The 17,983-nt window shown below is 41.6% G+C and overlaps 1 protein-coding gene across 1 annotated transcript in view; it reads right to left on the bottom strand.

The window, feature by feature from the left end:
• Positions 1-4,297, bottom strand: part of LOC118776084 (transmembrane protein 132C) — a gene marked incomplete at its 5' end in the record, with an annotated part of 34,417 nt that extends 30,120 nt beyond the window's left edge. Inside the window, one exon of the mRNA XM_036526161.1 lies at positions 3,396-4,297. Within this exon, the coding sequence (XP_036382054.1) occupies positions 3,396-4,297 (902 nt within the window). The remainder of the gene's footprint in view (positions 1-3,395) is intronic.
• Positions 4,298-17,983: the final 13,686 nt, after the last annotated feature.

The raw sequence follows: 17,983 nt of genomic DNA, 5'->3' as shown, positions 1-17,983 counted from the left end.
GGCACTTTTGATTAGCTGAGCACACCTGATTTAATCAAGAGCATCACACTAATTTCAATCAGGTGTGTTTGGAGCAAGGATAGATAAAAGATATGCAGGACAGGGGGGCTCCAGGAGTAGGATTGAGAAACACTGCACATGCCATCAACACACATTAGAGAGAGAGAGAGAGAGAAAGAGAGAGAGAGAGAGAGAGAGAGAGAGAGAGAGAGAGAGATGCAGGACTGTTCAAACACTCAGTACCAAAAATCAAACCAGCACTTTACCTGTTGCAATCTAATATGTAAAAGATTCAACATGTCTAATCCTGTAATCCTAGCCTTTAATTTTACAACAGATATATGACATTTTGTTAGGTATCAGGAACAGCTGAGAAGAAGGGTAAACTGCAAGTTCAATAGAAATCTGAGTCGTTCTTTAAATAGGTCTGTGACCATAAGTAACCATCTTGCCATCGCATTCCCAGATGTATAATTCATAAAAATATGCTCATGCGTAGGTTGAAAAACAAATATGAACAAAACCAAACCATCGCAGTTTTCACTTTTAGCTACCCAAAGTACACCATACATTTCCCATTCCGCTAGCTTTGTGCACACTTTTGTAGTGAGTACTTTAGTAGTAAGTGCTTTGAAGTTTCCAACGTCATGATATGCTTTAGTCCCTGGCCGTCTCAGTTTAACTCCATTTGAATTAACAGGCAGTCTCCTTAGTTAATGATTGCTAACAGAATTTGCTGTTCTTGGCAACTTCTAAAGTGGAATTAACTCCTTTGTTATCTGCATGCATCATTTCATGAAGGCTATGCATTATTCATGCAAATTCAATTAAGACATCCCCGATTAAATGTTAATTGAATGTAAATAAATCAATACTCTTTCATATTTTCCCCCGTTAATGGCAGAGAGATTCAAACTTCCTCCAGCCAAAAAAGTTAATTGAACTGGGACACCGCTGTTAAATATTTATAGTCTGAGCAGCGAGTGGAACTGGAAGAAAGCCGGAAACCAAACAGGATTCAGGGAGTGGAAATGCATTTTAATCTTTTAATACTTTCAACATACTTGAAGAATTAGATTAATAAACAGTGTTCAATAAGCAAACAAACAAATAAAAAACAGTAACAGAAACATAAATTGCTTGTCATTGGGTTGGATGTCTGTGCTAGACACTGACCTGTGAGACCTTATGCAATAGATTAAAATGGACAAGAAGTCTCTCAAAGAACAGCATTCTTTTAGGAAAAAGCACTTTTTTACCTAAAGCATTTTAAATATAACCCTTCAGGTAAATTTCACTTTAGCCTGGATTTACATAAATGTGAAAGGTTCAAAAAGACATGGAAGATGAGAATGTGGCATGAATCTGATAGGAATACACTGATAAGCCATGACCTCAGACTGGGGAAGAGCAGGGTGTGGTCGAAATGTTGGGGCGTGGCATATTAGTCCATTCCTAGCAAGTCGGGCATATGCCCTGACGCTGCTGGTTTTGGCTCATTCATTGTATCAGCTAATTGGCAGTTATAATCTGCCAGTTGGAGGACAGGGTGCTATTGTGTTTCTCATGGCAGATGTTTGGAGTGAAATGACATCTCTAAAAAACTACCAAGCTGGGTGAAAAGCTTTTTTTAAAAAAGGCTTGAAATGTGTTCATTTCAAAATGTATTTAGGGATTCATCATGGTTTACATCAGTGCTTGTTTTCATTCTGGATTTAGCAGATTTTCCTCTTGCCTGTCAACCTTAATTAGGCTCACATATATATTTATATATTAATGAAATCATACTTATCTGATTATCTATTGACATGGCTTTCTTACTCTTTGCAATTTTACTTTTTTTTAAATCTGATGTGGAGCAAGTACTGATATCTTTCTGGTTCATAATTAGCAAACTAAGGTACAGATTTCCTGTTAATATAGTTTCTGTTACCTTTACAAAAGTGTTTTTAAAATCTCAGTCTCAGTACATAACTTCTTATATTTCTTTCTGTCTATCTGAATGGTATTGAAATAGAGGAAGGTAAATATCCAGATGCATTGTCACACTCACAAAGCCACAAGAGAGCTGCAAGTAAATAAATTTTACTGGTAGTTCAGCATGAAGTGTGATAAATACGCACTGGCATTTTAATCAAGGACTTTTTCTGATCATTCCTGACCTTACAAATACTTGTGTTACTTGTTTTTCCATGAAATTATTTAACTGTAACAAAATAAAGGGAATTACAGAGAATTAAACTGAACATGAAATAGAAAATTGAGGGCCATTCAAGAATGAACTCGTACAAAGTGGGAGTAACTGTGTCATACAATTTATTTGACAAATGGCGCTTCAAAATGAACAGCCACTGTTATTTTAGGTGAAACAGACAACATGCCTATTGCCATTACACTAACCCTAACCAAAGCACCAGGAAGCTATAACACAAGAAAGAAACTCTGTCTCTCGCAGTCTGATGAAAAGACTGGCTGAGCACTGCAGCAGGGAAGTTGAAATAACAGTTTTAAATCCCATTACCATCCACCTATTGGCATTGTGTATTTTTCTCTTTAACATAGACAATCCGCTGCAATTCCCAGAAAGATGGTTAACATTTATCATATTTTCAGAGAAAGGCCATAATCCTGCCTAAATCCCATTTCCCCAATTTTTTCTTTGTTTTTTGATGAGAGATGGATTTACTCGGACTGCTAAGACATTGCACGTCTGTCAAACTGAAAAGGACAGCTGGGGCGAGTGACCAGCGTACAGTGATTTTGGTCTACACAAAAGACTTTTCTTTCATTCATTTATTAATTTAGCCATTCATTTATTTATTTTCAATTTTGGCTGATTTGACCCTCCATGAGCCTAAAAATAAGCACATGAATCATATCAATCTACTTCTCATCAGAAATGTTGATACAAAGTTTACCAATAAGTAAATGCATTTTGATCCACTAAGGCAATATAAAAATACATATTGCTGCCATCAGGAGATACAGATAGCATCTTATACAGTATACCATGTTTTACTTCAATAAGGGGCAGCAGTTTAGCTTAGTGGATAAGGAGTATGGCTCGTAACTGAAGGGTGGCTTGTCTGATTCCCCGCTGGGGCATTACTGCTGTACCCTTGGGCAAGATACTTGACCCAGAATTGCCTTAGTAAATTTCCAGCACTATAAATGGATAACATGAAAAATTGTAAATCACTCTGGATAAGAGCTTCTGCTAAATGACAATAATGTAATGTAATGCGTAGTCATTTTCAGCATGACCAGAATATAAATGAGTATAATAAAGAATGACACCTGAATAATATGGCACTATTAGATTCGATGATACTGTTGGCAAGCCTAAAGTCATTTAAAGACTAAATAAACTAGAAAATACCTGAGGTGACACCTACTTGAGCGTGAATCTGTCCAAGGAGGAGGAGCTGGACATGAAGACGTAGAAGGTGGCGATGTCCGTTCTCTTCAGCGGCTTGGAGGAGGTTTGTATGATGATGGCGTCCCCGAGCTTGAGCTGGGAGACGGACGCGGCTCCCTGGGGCACCTGCAGGAGACGCACGCTGCCGATTCTCTGCATGGGTGTGACGGGGGTGTCGTCCGCCTGCGGCCGCTCCGCCCCACCCCGCCGTTTGTCGTCCTCGGTGGCAGGCTTGCCGCAGGGGCCGGGGCAGGCCTGGTAGTAGAGCTCCATGGTGTTTCCCTCAGCCGGCTCCTGCCTCTCCCGGCTGGAGCTCTCGCCGGACGGGCTGAACCAGCTGGTCATGGGCTCCAGCTCCGCCATGCAGGTGCCCCGTTGCCCCTGGATGTAGCAGGAGGCCCTCACCTCCTGCGTCTGCCAGAATGCATACACCGTGACGCAGGGGAGCTCATCCGTGAGGCCCGCATCACCGCTGTCCCAGTCCCTGCCCGCCACGTAGAACAGCACCCGGACCTTGGGCGACGAGGAGAAGACCCGGCGGGTCAGCACGAAGGACTGGACCTTCCAGTTGAACGTAAAGTCTCTGGTGGAGCGGAAGAGCTGGACTGTTTGGACCAGGTCCAGCGGCACCACCCTCTCCACGGAGAGAGGCCCGTAGCTGGCGTTGACTGTGGGCGGGCGGCTGGCCTGCAGGATGACCAGGGACTGCGAGTAGGTCTGCATGCTGGAGTTCTGCATGATGTCCTGGCTGGCCTCCTTCAGGAACAAGTAGTCCGCATCAAGCACCTGGTAGCTGGCGGGCAAGGACATGGGGAATGGAGAGGGGCTCTTTGTATTGTCCGACACCTCCTGGCTCTCCAGCTCTGCGGAAGTGAGAAGAAGCAAACACAACCATCAGTCACTGCTCCTTCAGCTAGCCGATTTTGCAATGAACTAAAATGGCTGTGGCTGTTTAAACAACTGAAGGCACCGGTAATGTAGACTGAAAGATCAAAGCATACTATTTACAAGGTTACAAATTGCTTTTTTTAACAAAAACGGTATAAAGTGAAAAGCAATCCAGCAAAAGACTGGCATGGCCTTAAAAGAGGGCTTGCAATCTGGACTGATTGGTGGTGGTGCAGCACTGCTGTGACTAGGTGCGACTAGGGAGGGGATGGTGGGAGAGAAGTGATGCCGGGAGAGAAAGATGCCCAAAAGTGTCACAGAAAAGTTCTTGTGCAGCGGCAATTAAAAGGGGTCATCTGCTGCTAAAGGACACAGGAACAGACTTGTTTTTGCTCCTCCAGATTATATATATTAGATATGATAATACTGGAGGAAATAATATTAGGTATGTTACTTTTGCACAGGGTGGTTTGACTGGTATTATGTTTTACATTTGAACATATACTTCTACTGCTGCATGTACTGTATGTTGGTGCACGTCTTCGGACGCCCCTGTGGGGTATGATCTGTATCACCCATGGGTACTGCGTGTTTTGTTGGAAGGGGTTTGGTGCTGATTATGCTGAAGCATTGCTACTCTTTCTTTGCCACTGTGTTTCATTAGGGGCTCAGTGTGTGCACAGCCAGCAGCTGAGCTTCTCAATATATGAAGACATTCCAGTCAAATGACCTCACTTTCCAATGCACTTGATGCAAATTTTTCCATACTGGATGCTAAGAGTGCCATCACCAGGGGAAAAATCTATTACATGGTGTGCTGTGATAAGCTCCAGCACCTTTCTAATGGTTGGTCTGGTGGTTTTGTCTCTACAATGACATTTGGATTACATCCATGGGGATGTACTTATGCTTTAGTAATACCTATACTAGAACCAGAGAGCCATCACTCCACACTGTGTAAACTGATGGAACGAATGACTGTCTAAAGGCTGACTTACCTCCTAGAGAACAGGGGCTTTCAACTCATCAGAGCGGATTGCAAAGAGGTAGATTGACATTTGACCTCCTGCTTAGGCTGGTGACGGATATTAAGAAGGTCTTGGCAAACGCAGCAGTGTTAACGGCTGTGTTCTTTGACATAGAGAGAAAGCTTATGACACTGATGAGAGGGTTTGTTTAACCAACTGCGGATTGGAGGGTGCGTGTATAATTGGGCGTTGGCATTTTTGTGTAAAAGAACGATTCAAGATAAAGTGGACTCAGTGACGTAGTTCCCCTGAGCAGCACAGAGGCTTAAGTCCTCATTAGGTGTGCTATTACAAGAGGGTGTTGGGACAATCTAGTCACCGTAAAAGCAGACATCTCCACAGCGTCCAGCCTGCTCCAGGCAGACGGGAAGACCTGGCTATGGTTTGGACATGTAGGATAGAACAAGTATTTACACCGGATTGGAAAACGCAGTGCAGGTTTCTGTCAGCAATGTGAAGGATCTGAAACAGTTTCTCTGATACGATTCACACAGACCACTCTGTGTGACTACAGTGTGCATGCTGCATGCTGCAAATGATATAAAGCCACTTCAGGCGGGCTTAAGTTCAATAGCTAGGGCTGACCTCTCCATGGCAGGACTGTAAAAACACACAATATAAATGACACTTGGGGAGGTGTATGAGCGTATTCTTTTCTTTCCACTGATCAAAGTGAGGAATAGCTGTTATACAGCCCATAAAACCCATGCAGCTCAGCTGGTGCTGGAAATGCAGGTTTGTTTGTAACCTGCCAATAAACAGCGTTTGGGAGGAGAAAACCTGAAATAACATTAGGAACAAATCTAGAACCTCATTACATTTCCGACATAGTAACACTCATTTTAGAAACAATACAATATTTCAAACGACCTCTTAGATATTTTCTCTATTTTCTGATGGATCAACAGTCCAAGAGATTGGCATTGCCATTTAGCCATCAATCTGAAATGCAGCATCAAATAAAGGCTTTACCATTGGAGAGTCTTCCTGTGACTGTACAGCTGAGCAATACATGTAAAAAGGGGAGAAGGTCCCATATTCTGATTTCATTTCAGTGATTTCCACAAAAGCACACACAGTGGCTAAAATGAATTAAAGTGAAAGGGTAGCGCTGACCTTTTACTTAATCCAAGCGATGCTTCCACGATAGAGTAAACAGCAAGAAGGCCTCTTTCATTATAAATATCAGCTAGAGTGGCTGAAGAGCTTTACAGCTTACAGGATAGTACCTCAGGTACACTGGAAGGAACATGATGTATCACATCTTCTGCATATGGGCGTAATTTTCATGCTTTTTATGCTTACCCCAGGTGAACCATTTAAATGACTGGGTGTTTAGTCAAAGACTTCAATTTAGGTGCTATGTACAGAGGTAAAAATATGTTATATGGGATTAGATCTAACAAACATCTGGTTTCAAGCTCAGTACCCTAACCATGATAGAGACAATTTTACTACAATTCATATTATAATGGACATTGTGATTCACGTAGTAGTTTGCTATGTGAATCACATTTGAAACCATTTGTAAGCTTGCAAATGTCAGTCATAATTGTCACATCAACACTCCAAGGAATAACTGGAAAAATAAACGCTTACGGTTTGTCTGCGTATTTGCGATCAATGTTGTAATCATACTATTCCCCATTATCAACCCAAGAGCTTTGAATGATGAAAACGGTTGTCTTATTTCAAACCAAAAGAAGTTCTACTCTATTTTCTCTATTTCTGTAATACAAACATTCTACATCGTCCTGCCCTTCCAACACCTTTAACCATTATTGGATTTCACAGCAAAACATTGATTAAACATTGTTTTGCAATCCTTAAAACTGACAGCTGTCATGCTGTTTGATTCATTTTTGCAGCAATCCATAAGGTAAGCCTCCTTATTATTTGAAGCCAGGATGACTTTTCAGCCAGGATGACTTTTCAACCACCGCAATGCGTGCACAGACTTTGAATATCACTATTCTGTAATTCATACAAGTATGGATCAATTAGAAAGGTCACAGTGGTTGACGTTTCATAGCCAATGCCTGACTTGTGTAGTGGTATTTTTATTGTAAGCATTTCTATTATTTTTATATTATATATAACATATTTCCTTTTATACTTCATTCCCACTTTTTCACCCAGTCCATAACTGGCCATTGTAGTAAACTAAGCTCACCTCTCTGTGCTCACAAAAGAGCACTGAAGTGACACTGAAATGAGCTCTGAAATGCTAATACGATATGATATTTTTCGCGCAAGTACGCCACAGTGAGGTGAAGATCGGACAGAGGGAGGACAGGTGCATCCCCGCTGATGTCATCTAATTGACTCACAGGTGCCTCATGGGGTGCTAGAGGGCGCACAGCAATGATGCGATTGTAACACTAATGGAAGCAAATTTTTTTCTGTGGCCAGGACTCCTGGGTATTCTGGGAGTCAAACCAGAGTAACAACCCACAACCAAATACTTGAACCAGCTGAGCCACTTGGAAGCCTGCAGAGTGGTATTCGAAAGTCAGAACAGCAAGGCCTTCCATTCATGGACTGGACATCATTTACTCTGTGTTTACCCTGTAATAGGATTCAAATTACAAGCATTACTTTCAATCTCATGTCAATGAATGAAAATGAGACACTACTGTACTGCATTTACTAAGGAACAGGAATAGTTAACTACTGTTGTTCCTCTTCTTCTGATTTATAATCTGCTTAAGGTGAATAAAGCCTTTGACTATTGGAGTAACTTGATTTAGACCAGAAACTGCACTGTGCATCCTCTGTAATGATTCTAGTTATTGCATAAACATTGCGTCATAAACCCAACATTTATAATAATGACTCTGCTCAGCTATACAGGTGGGGAAAGCTTTCATTTCTTACATTTGCATGCCTAGCTCAATTGAATTAAGCATATTCTACCTCCATCTACTCAACTATGTCAAATGTCTGTGAAAAGATTAATTCCATTCCATTTTTTTTTCAGTTAGGAGCTGAGGTTACAGGGGTTAAACGAAAAGCAGAATGTCTATATTTTAAATGTGTCTTCTTGAAGTCAGAAGAGACTTTAATTTATCTGTATAATAGTTATTCAGCTGATTCAACTGAAGGTCATTGAAGTGTGTGTGCAATTCAACGTCTTACATCGCACCAACTTCAGGATAAAATGCAGTGTTATGTTATTTTTGACAGAGTTGGGGATATTTAAACAACAGTTTTAATAGAGGAGGAGAAAGTAACAAAGCAGCCAATTAAGCAATTCTGCTGGACCCAAGACGCAGGAACCTATTAATTTTTTTTAATGGAAACTGGCTGTATCAATGATAACATCCCTGTCCAAACCCAAATCCAATTTGCAGTCTGCACTAGATGCTGCTGTGCTGGTAATAAGATGTTAGCACTGCCCACATTAAATGACATTGCAAATGGACATTGCCCAATGTTCCAGTTTTTAAGGAACACCCAAGTACAACACAGGGTCATGTGACCACCACCAAACGATTACATTCTTAAAGTCAGTGTCATCAGCCCGCAGATGTTCGGTGGTTCATTATCTCGTATACAGTATGCATTTCCCTTTATTATGCGACACCAGTGAATAAATATTATCCATTTTCAAGTAAAAGTGAATCATCAAACATTTCATTAGTCATCCAACAGAGCCTGGCTTATTGCATAAACAGCACAATTAATAAACAGAAATAACACTAATTGAAAATATATTATATTTGCTGAACATATATTGTACCAGAAGACCTCTGAAATATTACATGAGCAGTTGACTGTTCCAAATGGTTTAATAATCAGTGCTTTACTTTGTTTGGACAATGCACAGAGCTTTTTCACGTTAAACATTTTCACATTAAAGCACAAGTACTAGGATGTTTAGATGAATCTAGAATTAGATGATTGCTACCCGCTACAATGCTGTCTTTGGTGTGTGATCAGATTTTATCTGATGAACATCAGATAATCTGCTTTCCTTCACCTAATCATTTATGACCCTTAATGAGTGTTCATTGTGACCTGAAACTGCACATTGAGTGACAGGCATTCAAAAACGGTTCAGTACAATCTTAGTAGGACTAAGTACCACATTTCAATTTAATAAGAAGTTTCAAATAAAGCCTGCATTGGATTAAGGAGATCATCTCGTTATCCCAGAACTGAAATCCCTATGCACAGATTTTTTTATAGAAAGTACCCCAGAGGGCTGACTACACTTACTTTTTGTAGTCCCTGTTATCTAGAAGTGTGTCAATATGTCAATATCAGTTTATTTCAGTAGGCTATGTAATTGCAGGTTTCTGAAGAGTGGCACTGCTGCAGATTTAGAGACGTAACTGCAAAGCAATCTCAATATTGATCTGAACCTGAGGTAATGACCACAATTCTGTTAAACGACCAAAATAACTATTGACAGAGATCAACGAAAGAATAACTGCAATAGAATAGAATGAAATGAGAGGTTGCTCATCATACATCACATGCATTAAAATGTAAGTCTGTACCATTACCGTGTAATTACTGAAATGAAAATTGGTCGAAAGGTTGAGCCACTCCAAATTTATTGCTGTCATCTTTTTACAAAAATCTTTATCTTGCAAGTATACTTCAGTGGTTGTGATGTGTACAGAGCTTTGCTGCACATCCTGTGCTTGAGAGCTTGCACAGAAAGCATTTGTTTTACAATACATTAGTGCATCTAGAGGTAACTTACTTTGAACCTTGAACATGAAATGCATTTTCATAAACTAAGGCGATATAAAAATAAATATTGCTACCATTAAGAGATACAGCTAGCATCTTATACAGTATACCATGTCTTACTTCAGTAAGGCGCGGCAGTGTAGCGTAGTGATAAGGAGCAGGACTCATGACTGAAAGGTTGCTGGTTCGGTTCCTGACTAGGCCACTGGAGCTGTACCCTTGGGCAAAGATGCTTAACCCAGAATTGCCTCAGTAAATATCCAGCTGTATAAATGAATAAAAACCTATGCAAGTTGCTCTGGGTAAGAGTGTCTGCTAAATGCCAATGTAATGTAACTTACTCATAATGTAACTTACAATTTCTGCTAAGGTTCTTTGTAGGGCTGCCCCCTGAAAGCTGATGAGTTGAATCATCTGTCAGCGACCTATCAGTTGACTGAGATTCTTCACGTTGAGCAGTGTTTTTTTTTTTTTTTTTGGTCAGTCAGTGTGCATTACAACAACAGGATAAAACAGATAGAAGCTTACAAAAATGCACAGGGATAACACTTCAATGAGGAATTATAAATAAGGGGAATCATAAATATTTTTTTATATTGTAACAGGGCTAGCCGGTGCGCTTGCTAAAAAAAAATCCACGTGACAACGTGCCACGGTGGTTAACTGATGAGAGAAGCTGAAACCTGAGGTGGAGTGGTTGGTAAACTAGGCTAGCTATAACCATGTCTCAGAAAAAGTCTAAAATATGGTGGCATTTTGAACTTTTGAAGGACAACCCTAACAAAGTTAAATGCAATCTCTATACGCAAAAATTTGCTTATCATTCAACAACATTGAACATGGCAAAGCCAAATCCGATTCGACTGACAAAAGTCTGAGTCGGGTGCAGTCCTAGTCCTTTGCGCTCTGAGTTTACCAAAATTTTCCTTGCTGGGGTGGCACTGAAAAATTTAGTGTCCCACACAGGTACTGAAAATGAAACATGTCACGTGCAATGGGACTTACGGGACTAGACGTGCTATGCTTGGAAAGGTCACAGGTACAGACCAACACAAACACTTTTGTTTTATGCAGCAACTGTATTTTAATAATTCTTGTCTATGGGTATTCAATACAGGGGCTTATGAGATGTTTTCATGTCTGATTACAAAATTTTGTTTTTTTTTTGGTAAAATTTCCCCTGCGATTCCAGATGACCACTGTAAAGATGGATTCCCAAGAAATGCATGGTTTCACTCTTGTGGTGTGAACACCCACAGTTTTGTCACTATTACCATGCTGTGGCTTCTGATCTCTTCACACTCCTTGCTGATTGGTTGTCACAGAAGAGGTCCATTATGACACTCACATTCCATTTGTTCTCAGTGGATGGCCAACCTTCACCCCCACTCCCACGCACAACCTAACCTCTGACACACACTGAGATGTGAGTCTGAATAAACTGAATTAGGTGAGATAATGGGTGCACAACATCCACCAGCGTTATTATCGACTAGTAATTCATCAGGGCTACTTAACACTGGGTTGTCGCTACTGTAAAGGTTAAATGATAGCACGCTCAATGAAAAAGTGATTTCTCGGATTGCCCTGCAAACTGCTTCAATAATTCACTTAATGGTTGTCATCAGTAAACTACACACTCTTCCATTCAGCAAAAAAAAGCATAAATAATATGACTGTTTTACAGCAACATAGAGGGCCATTTAAATAAGTCACAGGGCAGCATCTCTTAGCTGTTTCTTTGATTACAGAGGCCACTCCACAAAATATACCCCAGCCACACCCCCTAACCACTCCCAGTCCACCACAGCCCTGGGTGGAGGGTCTGAAGGCTAATCCCTTCCATGCAGAACTGCCATGGTCATCTCACATAAGAGCATTTGCAATGGAATAAATAAACATTGTGTACGGGGGGGATAGGAGGAGATGACTGTGGCGCATCTGCTCCTGTACCGTATGAAATCACGAGCAGCGCGTGATTCCAGAGGGAGCATTAGCACAGGGGTCAGCAGGTACCCATGCCACATTCGCTACGCGTACATCACACGTCCATGTCAATGAGCTGCAAGGTACGGCCTGTTGGCCTAGGTCTCCGAGGCAGCCCGTCTATACGAACCTCATTAGCTCCCTTTGCAGAGGGCGGAAATAAACACAGGACAAGCCGGGCGATTATGTATTCATTACCGCAGATGGTCAAGAGCGATTTAACATGAGACAACCCATCAGTCACACAGGCGTGGTGTGACGTCCAGCAGACCTGGGGAATCTGTGGCTAATTTATCGTACTACACTTCAGTTTTCACTGAACCACTTTGGCTGTAACACATTTGAGAATGGCTATTTTATTCAAACTATTAAAAGTGTAGTTACATTACAATTATCCAGAGCAACATCCAGCACAGAAGAACAGAAGTGTAGTGTGGGATAGTAGTGTACCAGTAGTAATTATGCTGCTGATATTGTTGGCTCCTTATATGGCATTTCGCTTGTGTTGTGCTCTGCCTCAATTGTAAGTCGTTTTGGATAAAACTGTTACATGTACATTATCAACGGTCGACCAAATAAATGTGCAGTGTTTGGTGTCTATCAAGTAACTGCTATGCCAAACATCTTCATTATGAATAACGTGGATGCTGTCCTGTAATCTGCGGCGAAGGCTTCTATGAATATGAAACACTGTGATGACTGCAGGGAAAAGGCTGAGAGATGTGTTATGATCTGTACAACCGGGCAGATGTGATCCTCGCTTATTATATATGCAGCCGGCACCAATGAACGAGGGCGACTGTGTGCTTTACAGCTGCTCTCCGAGCCGCGCTTTCATTCTCCCCGTCTCCTTCAGCAAGTCGCTCGTTCTCATTAGTTGCCCTGAGATTTAAACACCTGTTCGTGACAGCGGGATGACCTCGCCCCTTCCACCCGGCTCGTAGCTGGCCTCGGAGGAACGGCCCGTGCTCCGTTATTTCTGCTCCACGTGAACCGCGGGGGTCATTAAAGGCATAATTAGCCCCCCGTTGCAGCTCTCCACCGGGGTGGGGGGGGGGGGGTATCTGGCTCATCAGTCGTTTCATGGCCCGCAGAACAAAATGCCCGCAAATCCGCTGACGTCCACATCTTCTTCGTGAGAGACGCTGAGCTGCTCTTCCGTTGCTGTTCACCCACCACAACCGAGGCTCCCGTGTCAATGCCCCCCCCCCGGATAATGCGTGAGCTAACAGAGGACTTCTGAGGGCACGTCTACTCTCTGAGCATGATGAATAACAAGGGGGACCAGTATACCGGTGGCATGAAAAGTGTACTTTTCATTGCTTCATAATTTTTACAGCATCTTCCAACATCACTGCAGCGATTATACGTTCTCCAGCACTGACATCAGTACAAATCAGGCTTCAGCCAGAATTCTTGTTTGGTATGTTATCTAGATGTTTTCCATATGTTCACATTTTACACGAGAATCCTCTTTGAAATTCACAGAATATCACCCAGCATTGTTCATTACTTTTAGTTGTGAAGCCATCTCTACGGAGGATTCACACAGCTGCCCATACTCCCGGAGTCACAGTGTGGATATTGGGCATACTGCACAGGTGTGTCTCCTACTCTCTGCACTGGGTGATATAGTGCTGATGTATGCCTTTATTCCACCTGAGCGGGAATACCTTTCGTACTGTACTAAGTAACAAATGTATGAGGGTGATACCTTTACACAACATCTTACACAAATGACAACTAATGGTGACTACTAAAGTAATTAACGTAATCATGTAAAGAATCTATATCAGTACATCATTATGATTACATCAGCTGATCATTAAAAAAGCTGTTTGTTTACGAAGATGTAATTAAACAATAGAAATTTAATTTAAATTTCAATCAAAAACCCTTACACAATGGATTTGATACCCATTTTATCTGTTGCAAATGTTGAATAAGTCCAGTTATGTCCTAGGGTTCCAAAATGATTTATGACTCAGCGAGTCTCTTGGGAAGGAGAGGGCCTCATTGACAGTCCCACTCAGTCTCTGCTCACACTGCCAACATTGTCTGGCAGGGTTTCATATCAAAAAAAAAAAAAAACACACAACTGTTTTTCATCAGCAAAACACGTTCGCCTTGGCTTGTGAACCCGCAGAGTGTCGCGGGTGAGTTGTCGAGGGAAACGCTAGCGCGCATCACCTGCGGCATCGGCCGGGCTCCCAGAGGAGGCGCACAGAGCTCCTCCACTTAATGCCCGTGTGCCCTTCGATCAGGGCCCATGCGGATCACTGAGGCTCTTTCCCATCTGCTCCGAGACCATGCGGCAAGAGCGCTCTTTAATATCGGGGCAGGCAGGCCACTAATACAATAAACACACTGCCTGTACAGGGTGTCGGTAGCAGGTAGGGCAGGAGGGAGCGTGCTTTTGGGTTTGTTTCTTTTTTTTTTTTTTTTTTGCTTCCCAGTGACTGACAGTTGTTGTTAACTCGGAGAACACTGGACGAGTTGAGGAGAGCCACCAAATGGGATAAGCCCCGTGCGTCAAGCCTAATCTGCGGCGAGTGTGACCCTGGGGCCTGGCTCATTCTGCCGTGTCGTTCCCACCCTGACCGATGCCGCTCGGTGGTGTTCTGATCCTCGCAGCCTTTACAATACACCTTATTCTCAGGTTCACACGCAAGCCGCAGAGAGGTGAACGCCATCCCCCGTCGTGCTGTGCCTTCCTTGTCTGCAGCTGATGAAAGCTTAGCGTCCCACTGATAAACAAGCGGCAAATCCCTGCACCAGCTGTTTTACCAGAGAGCCTCTCAAATCACTGCTCTTTGACAAGACCCTTGACCGGCTCGGCAAGATAGGGGGAAAAAAAATCTCAGCCAACTGCAGCCTCCAGAAATTAAAGGCTGGTTTCTGAAATGCTCTTTACCTCTCAGCTATCTAATCATCTGCATCCCCCACAAAAAAGAGATGTGTTTTTCTTAATGATAAGGAAACGTTATGGAGGTAAATTTGCAATATTCAAAAGTCCACTTGTGAAAATGTGAGGTGATCTGCTCCTGCTAACTAAATAACTCATAAATCAAAGAGACTAAACAAATTAACAAGATAAAATGTAACTAGGCAAAGACAAAACTGTCAGTGAAATTCTATGCCGGACTTCTGTGCTTTAAGATTATGGCAATTCTTGCAACAAAATAAGACATAGTAACAAAATAATATCAGTGATCGTATAGCTAACTAGTAACATAATAATTCAGCCAAAAAGGTAATAACATGTTCCAAGCAATAATGAAATTATATTTTAATTGTAATTTTTTTCAGGATCAATTTACTGCAGATCTGGCACACAGGATGGATCACACTGCAATATATCTTGTAAAATCATGAAATAATGAAACTGGGTTCTGTGTTACATAAGCCTGTCCACAGTTGCTGACATTTTTTCATTTATTTTACTAGATATAGTTGACAAGGTTGTTTTTTCTTCTACAAAAACCTAATGGAACATAATCACTTTGAGCTGGATCAATCTGTAGTCCTTTCAAGGCCAACTAACTGCAGTTCACTGGCTCTTTTGTTCTCATTGCGCTCATTAGAAAATCCTGACCTCACAAATGGAAAGCAGACATTTAACATCACCTTGAGTGTTCCCTTCTCAGGTTACAAGAGAAAATATCATCTAATAGCATGGTACTTGCCAGCAGAGAAAACCTGATGCTCTTCTGCTGTCTTTGTGATTTTATAGTACAAGGTTAGGGTTTAGGTACATATTTTTTCCTCTTTTACACAGTGTCAAGTATATGGAAAGACACTGGAATTCCTATTCCCGCTTGCTTGAAAATCCACTGCACCCATACACTGATCTAAAAGATTGCTCTGTATTCCATCACAAAAATAAATGCACCCCCCTCTAAATAGCTGTGGACCCATTCATAATTGAACATGCCTCTCTTGGCTGTGTATTCCAAACCCCAAACTCTAAGACAACAGATATAGGGCTTTAAGAGGAAGCACTGGACACTGCTGTAGTTATGAGATGTCCTCAAATCCCATAATCATAGAGACTAGTTATTTAATCATTTGTGATATCTCTCACAGATAGGAATGACTTTAAATCAGCTTTAAGAGGGTTATTCCAATCATAGCTCTTTTGCTGCAGAGAGCAAACTCTTTTGATTGGTTCATATGAGCGTGTGATTGACATCACATAGTAGCTCTACCCACGGGATTCATAAAGGCATGCTCTGCCAGCACAAGTCAAAACTACAGAACTCTGACAGTTTTTGCTGGAGTCCCAGAAAGCTGTGAAACCAAATTTACATCAAAGGCAAAAGAAACGTTATAGACCATGACAGGCCATGCATAGATACTCACAGAACAATCATCTGAAAACCAGCCTCACAGATGACTTTTGAACCAGAAACATCCCATAGTGTCCATAGTGTTCATGAAAGAAAACAGGACACATTTGTGTTTTCTGCTTAAGAATGGTTTCTTGCGCCCTGCTGACAGAAATGGGTAGCTCCCTCTCTTAAAGAAGAGGATAAATGCTGCTTAACTTATTTCAACACAAACAGATGAGTGAGCATAGGTTTCACCCTCTTATTCCTCTATATTAATCTCATTGATGTTACTTATCTGCATTTTACTGACTTACAAACTCATAAACCGTGAGTATTATAAACAAATCCTGCCAAGTGTGGAGTCTGTGATGTATCATAAGGAACATTAAGGAGTAAAGTAGGTTAATGATTAAGGCCAGCAGTGAGACAGAGATAAATGAATATGTTCAGCCTTAAATGCTGAGGTTGCTTCAACCCCAGTACTACAAACACAAAATATAGTTCATTGTTTTTTTGTTTTTTTTTGCACTTGCTTTACAGCTGTTACCCAAGGACACTGGTAGAGGCATCTCTTTCCCTCTCTCTGTGTGTCTCTCTCTCTTTCTCTCTGCCTCTCACTGGTTTCGTTCAACTTGTTAATTGTTTGGCTTGAGAAAATGGGCGTTGATTGGTGTTCTTAATCAAATCTTTGACCTGTGACCTTTCATTTACCATACATTTGTCACACATCTTTGTCACACCTTCACGCCAACACATTTTCATTTTTTTTTTTTAAGATTCAGGTCAAAGTGCCTCCATTTAAGACAATCTGAAAAATTTCACAGAATCAGAATTAATGTCACAGCCACCTCTCTCACAGCTGGATGCTATGGTCTTTGCTAGCAATGGTTATCTTCTGAATTATATGCCGCACAGGTGCATATGCGGTGCATCCCAGAAACCTGTGCACACAGAAGCCAAGGAAAGCTCTTCAACACCCCTTCCACTGTAATAAGGTATTCAACCTAGTTAAAGTCACCCCTTAATCCATACTCCATTACTCTTACAGTGACAATATCAGTATTGTCAACAGGGAAGCCACACATTCCCAGGATGCACCAGGAGTTCGCAATGACAACATTCACTTGACAGGGTCCCTGCATTGCTACTAAGACCAAGCAGCATGGTTCATTCCTAGGCTCAGTTTACCTTGCCGATGCTCTTCACAGTGACCCCTTCTAATCCCATTCCCTAAAGGATGGACTCTCTCTGACATTTCTGACAGGGAAGACTTGTGGCATAGCGCTTAAGGAGGTAGGCTTGTAACCCAAAGTTGAAGCAGGTTCAATTCAGGTAAGGCAGTGCTGTTGCACCCTTGAGCTAGATGCTTAACCTAAAGTGCTCCTCTAACCTAAAGACATCCCCTCATAAATGTATATCAATGACAGTCACTACTATACAAATTCTAGCATTTTCCCAGTTGAATGTACATCCTGTATCAATGTAAATTTGAGCGGCTAGTGAATGACGTGTAGTGTGTGGTCCATTACTGTGACACTACATGCACAGAACAGCTTGTAGGTGATGTAATTGCACATTGTCGGGGAAAAGCTACAAAATGCTTCCCACACCACCTCAATTACAAACCA

Source organism: Megalops cyprinoides, chromosome 4 (genome assembly GCF_013368585.1).
Source record: "Megalops cyprinoides isolate fMegCyp1 chromosome 4, fMegCyp1.pri, whole genome shotgun sequence".
Classification (NCBI taxonomy): Eukaryota; Metazoa; Chordata; class Actinopteri; order Elopiformes; family Megalopidae; genus Megalops; species Megalops cyprinoides.
The sequence above is the reverse complement of the archived record's forward strand: the minus strand, read 5'-3'. Positions and strand labels throughout refer to the sequence as shown.